This window comes from Fringilla coelebs (assembly GCF_963513975.1).
Source record: "Fringilla coelebs genome assembly, chromosome: Z".
Lineage (NCBI taxonomy): Eukaryota > Metazoa > Chordata > Aves > Passeriformes > Fringillidae > Fringilla > Fringilla coelebs.
The window spans coordinates 82,909,106-82,921,380 of record NC_140031.1 but is presented as its reverse complement, the minus strand read 5'-3'; the positions used below and the strand labels follow the sequence as shown (position 1 = coordinate 82,921,380).

The following is a 12,275-nucleotide window of genomic DNA, read 5'->3' as shown; positions in this document are numbered from 1 at the left end:
AGGGGCAGCAGCACAATGTCCAGTGGGCTGCCCCTTGCTAACAGCAATCCTGAGGGACTGGTATGGGGCTGGTGGCTCTTTCAGTGCCTTTAACAGCCTGGAGGATGAGGTGCATCACTCACCAGCCAGTCCACTGATGGTACCACATAAGAGCTGGAGAGCAGGGCTGCTCTTCAAAGAGCATTTCACAGTGGAAATGGGCTGCTGGAAACCTCGTGGGGTCCAGCAGAGGCACAGCCTGGCAGGAGACAGCGAGGAGGGCATCTTAATGATGTCCACCACTGTCTGCAGCAGGGGAAACCAGGCTCAAGGCTCTCCTTTGGGGTGCAGAGTGACAGGGAGGAGGCAACAACCTCAGGATGGGACATTGGGAATTCCTGTTACTTATTAGAGAGGGCTTCTGCCCTGTGAAGGTGGTCAAATGTTGGAACAGACCCAGAGACACCCAGAACTCAGGGAGCAAGGTTCTGATCCACACTGGGGCTGGGGTGGGATTGGTGGGTGTTTTGGGACAGAACCCCTCCAGACCCAGCCCACACAAAGGTGTGATCCCTGGCTGAAACAACCACTGCAAAATGCCTGAGATGAGCAAATAACCCAGAGCAATGCCCTGGCCATCCTGTGCTCTGACCAGACAGGGAATTTGAGTCTGCACAAAATAGGGACACCCAGGTATGACTTACTCCCTGCTCCGCTCCAACTGTGGCATTCTCTGTATTGCTGCCTTCCAAGCATGTCCCTCACAACCAAAATACTCCTCCTCACATGGATTATTTTGCAAAGGCTTGTTGTCACCCACATTTTCCACTCCTGTGGCCTTTCTTTCTCTCCATGATCTCTATACAGCCAGCAAGAGCAACTCAGCTGCTTCACATGAATGGTGCATTTTCATTCTTCATGCCACAGTGCTAATTAATATTTTATTTAAAATTGGAGAGTGGCAAGTCATTGCAGGATGTCTTTGCTCAGTTGTCCTCTCTCATGACAATGCTCAGGGTAGTATTCTGCTTGCTTGGAGCCCAGTCTCCTCTGAGTGGAGCCCAACCTGGGGATAAGGTGTGGGGAGCAGGGTCTGTGGCCCTCAGGGCCTTCAGGGGCAGCTGCAAGGTGGCTGCTCTGCTCCACACGGATATGGTCAGGAGAATGAACTTATTCTTGTGGAGCAGAGCACCATGTACCATGCACAGTTTGTTTCCTGCTGCTCCTTGAATGCTGCAGCAGGAAACAAACAACCTGAAAGGCTGTGTGCCCACACAAAGAAAGAAAAGCATACAGATAATGACTCCACAAGAAAATATTAAAGGTTCAAAAGCTAGGTTTGTGCACTATCTCTTGACATAAAATGCTACTTCTTGTTTCTCATATTTATTTTCCCCACGCCACAAGTGCTGCACTGCTGAGACCCTTTTCTGCCAGCAAAACTCTTTGCTGATAGACTCTGATTCTCTATAAATCTTTGAAATTTATTTGATTAAGTGCCCCAGGAGCTATGTGCCATGCCTCAAGCACTTCTCTAATGCTCTTGACAAAGCAACTAAGGATCAGCAGAAATAATCTTTCAGGTCAAGCTCCATCAAAGTCCAAATGCATCAAAGCCCACCTGTGCTCCATTAGGCAGTTCATGAAGGGTGAGAACTGGGCAGGAATTTCCCATTACAAGACCAGAGAAAACAGGCACTTTAGATGAGATATTGGGAAAGAATTGTTCCCTGGCAGGGTGGGCAGGCCCTGGCACAGGGTGCCCAGAGCAGCTGGGGCTGTCCCTGCATCCCTGGCAGTGCCCAGGGCCAGGCTGGACACTGGGACAGTGGGAGGTGTCCCTGCCATGGCAGGGGTGGCACTGGGTGGGATTTAGGGTCCCTCCCAACCCAAATCAGTCTGTGAAGTCTGTAACTACAACAGGAGTACTTGATCTCACATGTGACACTTCACACCTGAAATCCTTGGCTGCCCCAAGAAAAAGTGACAATGGGCTCTGCAGGTTCATGGCTCTGTCACTCCTACAGTATCAATGCACACCTGAGCATGCCTGATATAATGCCTCTCTGGAAACATCAAAACCAGAAGGGAGCAGATGGTGTGAAGAATGAGTTACAGCTAATATTTATATGCTTAGAATTAATTAATGAGATTCACTGGAATACAGTTTAAGAGCTGCATGCTCATCTCTCTCCTGCAACGCCTCTTACAGTCTGCCTTCAGCCTAGGGTTTAATTAAAAGATTAAAGACTTAAACAGTCACTCCTTTTGCCTGCAAAAATGCCTGTGGGAAACACCAAAATGCACTGCATATGGCACAGAAGTCCTACCAAACTAAATCTCCCAAGAGGGCAGAGTCACTCCTGCCCAGCCTAGTGCTGATGACTGATATCACATTTTTAATTCACTCTAAATTACTACACCAATATATTGAGCTCCTAATGAGAAAATATCAGTTATATTACAGTAATAAGTCTATCAGTAAACAAGGGTAATGTAAGTATTTTTTTATCTAACCACTGTTCAGGGAACTTAGGTGGACGCAGCAGAGAGGGAAAAAAAGCTGATAAATCATGCCAGTTAATTTTTAGCTATTTTATGTTTATTCTGGTTTGAATATGCTGGGAGTTTTCAGTGTACACCTTTAAGAGGTATCTGTCTTAGCTCTCATTCTCTCATTCCAGTTTTATGCTTTGCCTTCTGAACCAGCATTTGGGCTTTGAAATTACTGATAATCTACCTGGTACTTGGCCATAACTGCATGAACTACTGGCATATTTTTTTAATTATTTGTATTTCTTTTTATTTTTCTGTAGAAATGAGGAATTTATCCTTTTCTTGATGGAGAGGAATATAAAAATTTAGTAATACTGAAAAGACTAGAGCACTCTCCCTTCCTGATCCCCCAGCAAGGAATCTGTACCTCCGCTCCTGCCTGCAGTTTCAGCCTGTTCCTTCTCCTTTTCTCTGTGACATGCAGCAGTTTTCCAAAGTACAGCCAATCCTGCAGAAAAGGATTGTATCCTAAGGAGGATAACCCATTCCTCCTTTGTTCATCCATACCTTCAACCCTGGAAATTACAACTTTATGATCTGAAGACACAAGCTGAAGTGAAGTGCTGTGGAAATCCAGTTTAAATTCATTCATTTCCTCACTGTGGGTTTCTGGAAAGAACAAAATTGCATTCTGCTGTGAGAAAACAGTGTTTTCTGCTCAACAGGCAGCCACCAAATCTAAAAACCAGGGAAAAGTCCTGTGCTATCCTGACAGTGAATGTCTAACATTCCTACTTGAGCCAGTTTCTCAGATTGTCATTTTGATACAAGAATAACAAACAGCAGCTTTGCAGTGGAAACCAGCCAAATAAAATAACTGACCACAGACCTTAACCTTCAAAGGCTTCAGTTCATCCAGGCACTTAAACATTTCCCTGAACATAAACCAACAAATATCTGAGTTGATCCAGCAACAAAAGTTAATGGAGCAACTTATTTAAATATTGTTAAATATCCTGAAAGAATCACAGCTGTGAGCAACATAGCCTGGTAGAAAAGACATCCAGTGCTGGCCAGCTGAGCAGGCTCACTGAAGGGGATGCTGCCCTGGTTGTAGCCATCAAAATCCACAAATATTCAAGCTTAAATATAGCACAGGTAATAATTTAAAACTGAAAAGAAAGCAGAGCAGTAAATGCTAAGCAATCTGTTCATCTTACGGAGAATAAATCAAAGGGAACCACCAGCACAGGAGCCTCAGATTATTGCAGATGTAAGAGAAATTAAGAGGGAACAGGGCCTAATTTTCCTTTCTCTCCTCAGGCTTACATTCCAAATAAAACAACCGGGAACATGTCACCCTGACACTCTGCCAAGTAGTATTAACTACTCAAACCACATAGGCAAAGAAATGCTGAAGTTGCTCCCCTTCAGCAGACAAAACCCCTTTTTGGGGGTACGAGGATTATGAATGTATGAACACTGTGCTATGTTCAGACAGTTTGCTGTTTCTTAGGAAAATTTTTTAAAAAATAATTAAAAAAAAAAAAAAAGTTACAATTATTTGCACTGCTGATGTCTTGCTCACAACTCACCAGATGCCCAGGTACAGGGGAGCTTCCAGCCCAGCAATGTCAACCTGAAAAAAATCCCAAACCAGTGCAAATTTAAGCAGGTGTGGCCTCTGCCAAATAAGTGATATTTGAGGTAAATGCTGTCTGATTGATTGGGCAGGAAGGTGTTCAATACCCTTTTCCACTGTCTGCACAGCTGCATCTTAAGGGTGGCCGATCCTGCCCAGACACACACATAAAATTCCAGGCTGGTAAGGACAGGACAGCACATTTAGGACTTCATCAAAGCAGAAAGAAAGCAAGTTGCAGGAGCAATGGGGACCTCATGCTGTGGCTGAGCTGTAACTACACCAGCAAAGGAGGTGGTTTTAATTTTAAGAAGACATACTGGACCCTTTAGGTTTTATTTCCTGGCTTTTAAACGGCATTCATAAGTTATTTTATCGGCAGTCAGCGCTAATTGCTCTTAACCGCGGGCTCGTCCAGCCAGGCAGCGGTGCAGTGAGGAAAACTCTTTGTGCACACCTCCCTCTAGTGGGCTCAAACCCCTGGAAAATCGGCAAAATCCGCGAATTCCTCTAAGGAGACGCAAGTGTTCGGGATAACTATTGAGGAAGTGGAAAGGTCTTTATAAGTTTTATATAGCGTACGTATAATGCATATATCTTTATAACACCAACCAGGAAGCGTCATGGGAAACCAGCAAAATGCTAAAAACACAAGATGGAGCAGCCTGACTTGGGGCAAGGGGAAAGCATCATATGGCTCATAAACATTAATTTCAGCTGCTGAGTGGCCTCCTCCGAGAACATAGCCAGGGATTTACCTGGTCACCCCTCAGTGTCCCCAGGTGAGACCCCACCTGCAGAGCTGCCCAGCCCTGGAGGAGCCCTGGAGGGGCTGGGCAGGGCTGGGACTCCAGAGCCCCGTGCTGGGCTGAGCCCAGAGCCCAGAGCCGAGCCCAGAGCCCCGTGCTGGGCCCAGAGCCCAGAGCCCCGAGCCGGCCCAGCCCAGAGCCCAGAGCCCAGAGCCCAGAGCCCCGTGCTGGGCCCAGAGCCCAGAGCCCAGAGCCCCGTGGCGGCCCAGCCCAGCGTGGGCAGCAGGGCAGGCGGTTCTGCCCCTCTGCCCCTCAGGCAGAGCCCACCCGCAGAGCCGCCCCAGCCCCGGGCCGGCCCAGGAAGGAGCCGGAGCTGCCGCAGCCGGGCCGGAGGAGGCTCCGGGACGGGCGGAGGGACGGAGCGGCTCTGCCGGCAGCACGGGCCGGCACGGCTGCCGTCGCTGCCCCGGGCGGGAGAAGCTTCGGGCCGAGCTCGGGGCGGCCCCGCGGCAAAGATGGACGGAGACAATTGCCGAGGGCTGCGGGGACAGCGCCCGGGGAATGGCTCCCGGGGCCGGAGGGCAGGGCTGGCCGGGATCCTGGCAGTGAGGAATTGTTCCTGGCAGGGCGGGCAGGGCCTGGATCCCCGGCAGTGCCCAGGGCCAGGCCTGGAGCAGCCCGGGGCAGTGGAAGGTGTCCCTGCCAGGGCGCGTTCCCCACAGCCCCTCACGCACCGCCTCCCGCCCAGCTCCCCGTTCCGCCTGCCCCGGCTCCCGCTCCTCCTCTTCCTCCTCCTCTTCCCGTCCGTCATCACCGTGCGCGGGCCGGCCGGGCCGGGCCGGAGCCTTTGCCGGTGCCATGACCCGCTGGGCCCGGCGCAGCGCCCCGCCCGGGGCCCGGGCGCTGTCCGCCACCCCCTGGGAGCAGCTGGCGCCGAGCGCGGAGCCGGAGCCGCCGCAGGCAGCCCGGAGCAAGAGGAGGAAGAAGGAGTACGAGAACCAGGACGTGAACGGGTTCGCGGCGCACCGCGGGCAGCAGGAGGAGGAGGAGGAGGCGCTGAGGAAGGACAGGCGGCGGGAGAGCAGGAGGCTGAGGAGGCAGGAGAGGAAGAAGAACGCTATGGTGAGTCCTGCCCTGCAGACACGGGGAAAAGGGAGAAACCCTTTCTGCTCGTCGGCCGGGGCTGGCATGAACAGTGAGCACAGTTACACGCTTTGTCATAAAATGTGTCCGGTTAATGCTCGGGGGATGCCGGTGACAGTGTCCAAAGCAATCTAATCAAAGCAATACAATTACAAGCTCTAATTCCTAGTAAAGCTCACACAGAGCACAGTCTTCACTCTGTGGGGAAGAGACAGTACGTTTAGCTGATCCCACAGATTATGAGGGAGTCTTCCCAAATTTTTCCCCATTCGTAACCTACTTTTATACTGCTTAGTTTACTTTTAGGCGGAGATTCAGTGATTTCAGTCACACATCTTGGTTAGAGGTGGTCATACCTGGGGAGTGGGTCGCTCGGGGTAGCCCTGGGCTGGGATGTGGTCAGTCCAAAGACAGGGATTCACCACAGCTGCTGATCCCACAGAACACCCTCCTTTATCTCCCTTGGCTTTCAGCTGCCGTGCGGCTGATCAGCTCCAAGGTTCCTTCCTTTGCAAGGATTTTGGCAGGGCTGTGGGGTCCTTGCCCTCCTGTTAGTCCTGCCTGGATTGTGGTGTGTGTGTGGGGTCCCATCCAGGGAGTAGCCACTGTATTTCCCCCTGAAATTTCCCTTTTTAACCCCCAGGCATTTTCTCACAATGTTGTTAAAAGACAGCCTCATGTGGGAGGCACAGGTCTCTCTCCCTTTGGTTGTACTCCTGTGGGGCTCAGCAAGAGCTCAGCTCTCCCCTGCCACAGGCACAGCGTGTTTCAGGTGAAAGAGGTGAAGTTTGGAACAAAAGGTGGCTTTCAGCTCTAGTTGTAGCCTTTGGCAAGGCTCTCCTGACTCAGCACTATCTTTGAGGATTCCCCAGCCATTCTTGGTTCCTGGGTGAAACTAACTCAGGTAATTTCTGTGTGTGATTCATCAAACTGTGTGTTGCTGCTTGAAGGAGAAAAGCGTCTGTGTTTTGTGGTTTGATGGCAGAGCATAAAGTCTCTTCCTGGCTGCTTTTTCCTGGGGACAAAATGGTGTTTGCTCTTTAGGCCCTGTGAGGCCGGGATTTCCAGGTGTTGAGTGCCCCTCACAGAATTCATCACTGGATTTTCCTCTTCCAAGGTGTGTTTCCACTGCAGAGAACCTGGCCACGGCGTGGCTGATTGTCCTGCAGTGCTGGAGAGCCAAGACATGGGGACAGGGATTTGCTACCGCTGCGGATCCACAGAGCACGACCTCAGCAAATGCAGAGCCAAGGTGGATCCAGCTGCTGGTGGGTCTCAGGAGTTGGTGCTGTTGTGAAGTGCTTGGCTCTGAATTGTCTGAGTGCTGATCCTGAAGCTTTGTGTGAGAGAATTTTAAGTTTTGCAGTATTAACAGGGAGCTTGACAGTAATTTATAGCATGAAGTGATTAAAATATTGTCATTGCGCTGTGTTGGGTCTGTGACTTCACCAGGATTTTGGTGTGGACCATAAACCCTGTTGTGGAATTTTGCAGGGCCATTTCCATATGCAAAGTGTTTCATCTGTGGTGAGATGGGACATCTGTCAAGGTCATGTCCGGATAATCCCAAGGGGTTGTATGCTGAAGGTGAGTGTTCTGATTCACTAAATTTAGTAAAATTAAAATTTCTGTGTCCTTCCTACCTGATACAGAACAAAGTAACTCTGCAGGAAAATGAGAATGTGGCTAAAAGGAATTCCTGTGTATCTTTCTGTAAAAGCAGAGTAATTCTGGGGAATTCCCTGTCAAATAAATTACCTGGGGATTTCTGTTTTAAGGGTAGCTTTAGTATTAAATGACAGGATGAGGAGCAAAGTGTGAGACTTTGCTTGTGCCTCAGCATCAGGACATACATGAAGGAACAAAATCCTGTGTGAATGTAGGCAGTATGTATTTTGTAGGCACCCAAGCAGGTGGTAGGAACATTACCACACAGTAGCTTAAAATTCTGGGAGTTACAAAACAGGGACTCTCACTAAAGGGAGAGCATCTCTAGCCTGAGTAACTTCAATGAGAAATGGGGTCTAACTTTGAAAGCTTCACTCCTCCATTGCCTCCAACAACCAGCATTCTGTCTCCTGGTGTTTCCCAGCACAAACGTGGAGTCTTGGCAAACTCCAGAGGGTGATCTTGCAGCACAGCTGGAGTGGAACAAAAATCACCTTGCTTTCAAGTGTTTGTATTGTGGGATTTTGTGTTGTGTAGAATTTCACATCTCAGTACCTGCAGTTGGATTACCTGCCTCTCAGGAGCCCCTGTCAATTTTATAAGTTCATTTGAGTGTGGATTTCAGCAGAATTCAGCCTGTTTCTCAAAATTAGAGCTTCCAGCAAATCAGAAATACCCAGTGAGCAGTGGCTGGAATTTGTGGCGTGTGGTGCTGTACAGCACAGTGTGTTCCCAAACAGCTGTATCCCTCACAGACACAGGAAGGGTGTTTGGTTGGGTGTTTTTTGGGTGCTTTATGGTGGTTTTTCCCCTCAGATGAGTAACAGCTTTCTGTGTGAACAGGTGGGGGCTGCAAACTGTGTGGGTCTGTGGAGCACTTCAAAAAAGACTGTCCAGAGAAGCTGAGCGCAGGTGAGCTGCAGGGGTGTGGGGTGGCTGTGGGTCCAGCAGGGTTCAGCGGCTGCTCTGCATGGCTGTGCTCAGGGAAAAGGCTGTGGGAAGAGGGCTTGGAAGCAGCAGAGGTGACCTTTTGTTGGGACACTGAGGGAGGGTGTGGCGGAGGCAGTAAATTGCAGTGCAAAACTAAGACAAAATCTGTTTTTAAAGCAGAAATTTCATCTTGTGTATCTGAAGGCCACATGAAATAATCTGGGTTTTTTTTTTTTGGCCAGTAGTTGTGCTGCTGTTCACAGTCTGGCAGCTGTACAGCAGAACTGGCTGCTGGTTTTTGCAGATTTCAGTGGGGAGTGGTGGAGCTGAAGCCATTGCCAGCTGCAGGGTGGTGGTGTGTGCAGGCAGGTGTGTCAGGCACTCAGGGCAGGGACAAGGAAGATCTGTCCAGCTGGATTCACAGCTAATGAACTGCTTCCTTACGTATTCCTCAGCTATCCATGTGGGTGGAAAAATTAAATTAGGTACCCCAAACCCCCACTGTCCTACAGGAGGCAAAGAATCCAAAAGGGTTTGAAAAATGATCCTTTTACTGGAGTGGTGACACACTTGTGTATTTTTCTACTTTGTTTCTGTGACACTTAGTTATTGTGCCACTTAATAATAAGCCACTTTGGTGAAATTTATGTAAGAAATATTCTCAATATCTGATCCTACATTTATGATATTTTTAGGGCTGAGACCATACGTAGGATTCTAGGTATGTTCTGCTTTGCCAGTTTAGAATGGGTCATATTCAGTCTGAGGGTTATGACACTAAAAGACTCTGAAATTGCCCCAAACTCACCTGCAAGTAGCAAGGCTGTCCCCACTTGAGTGACTGATGTTTTAGAAGCCTGTAAATAGATTTTTTTGTACCTTTTTCTGGTAAGTTTAGCATCCATAATGAGGACTGTAAGTGCTGTTTTTTTTCCCAAGGGACTTCTTTCAAAACTAGCACTGCTGGTTAAAAGCAGTTGAGTTACTTGGAACTGTGACACCACTGGCAGGGATTGTGAGAATTGTGATATTTAAGATCATGTGTGCATTGTGCAGGGTATGTTCAGGTACAGGAGGACAGGTGAGAGCTGGCAAAGAAGTTCAGGTGCTACAGCTTCCAGTTTCCTCAGGCAGATTGGGCCAGCCTCAGTGCCCAGAGGCTGATGTGGTTCCCGTGGCATTCCCTGTGGGCTCAGCCCAGCACGGGGCTCTGGAGTCCCAGCCCTGCCCCACAGCACCCCCAGGGCTCCTCCAGGGCTGGCCAGCTCTGCAGGTGGGTCTCACCTGGGGACACTGAGGGGTGACCAGGTCAATCCCTGGCTGTGTTCTTGGAGGAGGCCACTCAGCAGCTGAAATTAATGTTAATTAGCCAACACGGGCAGTGCTGGGTGTGCTGCCCTGCTGGGGCTCAGCCCAGGCTGTGCAGCTGGCAGGGCTGGCCTGGCACTGCTGTCCCGTGTCCCTGCAGAGCAGGTGACAGTCGGGCGCTGGACCCCCGGCCTGAGCGCGGACCACGAGGACGTTGCGGCCGCGCCGGCGCCGCAGAGAGCGCAGCCCAAGCGACCCAAGGTTGTCACTTTCTGAAGGCTCCTGCCTCTCAAAGAGTTCTCCTGTGCTGCTGCACCCGAGTGCTGACGACGGAGAGCGCATCCAGAAAATCAAGCAAGCTGCAGAGGAACTGTTGGTTTTCTGTCTCCCCTAATTTTCCTGGTTTGTCTCCCAAACTTGCCTGGTGCACTGTAAAGCTGGGAACAACAGGAGCACAGCAAGTGGCTGTTTTATTAAAGGAATTGTGGGTGTTTTCTAAAGGCTCTTGTCAGATTCTGGTTTGGTTTTGCCTTTTCCTTTTAGGCATAATGGACTTATTCCTCAATATATTCCAGCTTGAGCAGTCTTGTGGTGAAGCTACAGATCAGCCCTGCGGGGTGCTGGGCTTGGGGTGCAGTTCCTGATGGTTGTAGTTGTAATTACCAGCCATTAACCTGATTGGTGATGTACATTGGGCCACTTCAGTGTGCTCACTAACAGAATCCAGCCCTTCCTCTGAAACCTCTGGTGAAACACACCCCTAAGGAATTGGAGAGCAAGTGAGAAGCTTTCTTAGTTTATTAACTTCTTTTTCAAAGAAAGTGCTCAGAATTCTGCAGTGTTTCCATGCCTTGGTGAGCTGGGTGGGAGTAAACTTTTTTTGGTTAAAAAAAAAACCTGGTGGATATTAAACAGAAAAATTAAGAAACCAACTCCAAACAGAGTTCCTGCATCCACCAGTGTTACTGGAGGAGTGCACCCTGAGCTCCCCTCACATACTTTTCTTGCAGCAAAAAACAAACACGGGGAATTGAATTGTGTGGAGATCTTTTATATTTGTACATTAAATATTTATAATAAAAAGTTGCTAAAGAATACAGTGGTTACAGGTCATATTTTAGATTTCTTGGTGCTGCAATGGAGACTTGAGATAGGGGGTGTAAAATTATTATTAATCAGAGCACATTTTTAAATGGGGAAGGGGAGTGGATGTGAATGAAACCAAGGATTAATTATGGAGTTTTAGTTAACTATTGGATGACAGCTCAAAGCTATCAGTTTAATGTGGACATTTTGGCAACAGACATTTATCCCAGCTTAAGAAGCATTTCCGTTTCTATTCTGAGAATTAAGTACATTGTTTAAAAAGCATCTTTGTAGATGATTTCCCAGCTCCTTGGCTTTGTGATGTGTTCTTGCAGCCCTGGGGCCGTGGACTTGGCCTGTCCTGGTAGTACCAGTGCTGCCCAGTGAGGGCTGGTGCAGGCTGTGGTGGTGCAGCTCCTGCAGAGCAATCAGAGCTGTAACTGCTGGACAAAACCACTGGCTAGGTGCACCCACTGCTATTTCACGAGGCATGCGAGGCTGCAGGAAGCTGTTTGGAAAGCACCTGCGAAAGGCACTGCTTGTAAAGGTGCAAATCCATGAATTTGCAGTGCTGGGTGCAGCAGCATCTGGGCTGGCTGTGTCCAGAGCCAACATTAGGGGTCTCTCTTCACCAGCGCTGGGATCCCGGGTTACCTGTGCAGCCCAGGGCTGCTCTGCCATCCCCTGTACGCCGCAGGGAGCTGCACCCTCCCGAGCTGGGAGGTGGCACTCACCACCTTGGTGGTTTCTGTGCTCTGAAGGAGCTGCCTGGGCTCCCACGGTGAGGTGCTGCACTTCATCCACGTGAAGAAATGCTGATCCAGAATGAGATGTGGATCTGTGGTCCCTGCTGCTGAGCCAGAGGCCTGGAGCTGTGCCTCTCTCTGCATTCCTGGTGAAGCACAGCCCGGTGGGGTGGCCCAGCAGGCAGAGCCGTGCCCAAACGGAGGCACAGGCCAGGGGACACCGGAGAGGTGACACCCCCCGGGCCTCCCTTGGTGCCTCCCCTGCCACGCTTCTCCCGTGCAAACAGCTGGTGGGTTCTGTAAATCCCTGCAGCAGGCTCTGGTCTGGCTGCAGGGCACGCTGAAGGTGTGTCCAGTGCCAGCCCTGAGAGGTCCGACCCTGGCGGTGGTGGCACTGCAGTGACACGGAGTGGCAGTGCTGCAGCTCACCCCCAGGCCCTCACCACAGTCTGAATGCTGATGACACACTGGCTGCTCTGAACGGGCCTCCCTGGGCTCAAACAGAGCAGCACTCAAGGCAGACACAGC

The 12,275-nt window shown here is 50.0% G+C and overlaps 1 protein-coding gene across 1 annotated transcript; it reads left to right on the top strand.

The window, feature by feature from the left end:
* Positions 1–5,682: 5,682 nt before the first annotated feature.
* On the top strand, positions 5,683–10,335 carry ZCCHC9 (zinc finger CCHC-type containing 9). The gene is made up of 5 exons (XM_084224629.1): positions 5,683–5,988; positions 7,127–7,277; positions 7,504–7,596; positions 8,521–8,589; positions 10,076–10,335. The coding sequence occupies exons 1-5, from the start codon at positions 5,725–5,727 to the stop codon at positions 10,189–10,191; spliced, it is 693 nt and encodes a 230-aa protein (XP_084080755.1). The 5' UTR covers positions 5,683–5,724; the 3' UTR covers positions 10,192–10,335.
* The last annotated feature ends 1,940 nt before the right edge of the window (positions 10,336–12,275 follow it).

Coding starts and splice junctions, on each gene's coding strand:
- ZCCHC9 (XM_084224629.1), top strand. CDS start 5,725: ATGACCCGCTGGGCCCGGCGCAGCGCCCCGCCCGGGGCCCGGGCGCTG. Junction 7,597..8,520: donor CAAGGGGTTGTATGCTGAAG/GTGAGTGTTCTG, acceptor CTGTGTGAACAG/GTGGGGGCTGCAAACTGTGT. Junction 8,590..10,075: donor TCCAGAGAAGCTGAGCGCAG/GTGAGCTGCAGG, acceptor GTGTCCCTGCAG/AGCAGGTGACAGTCGGGCGC.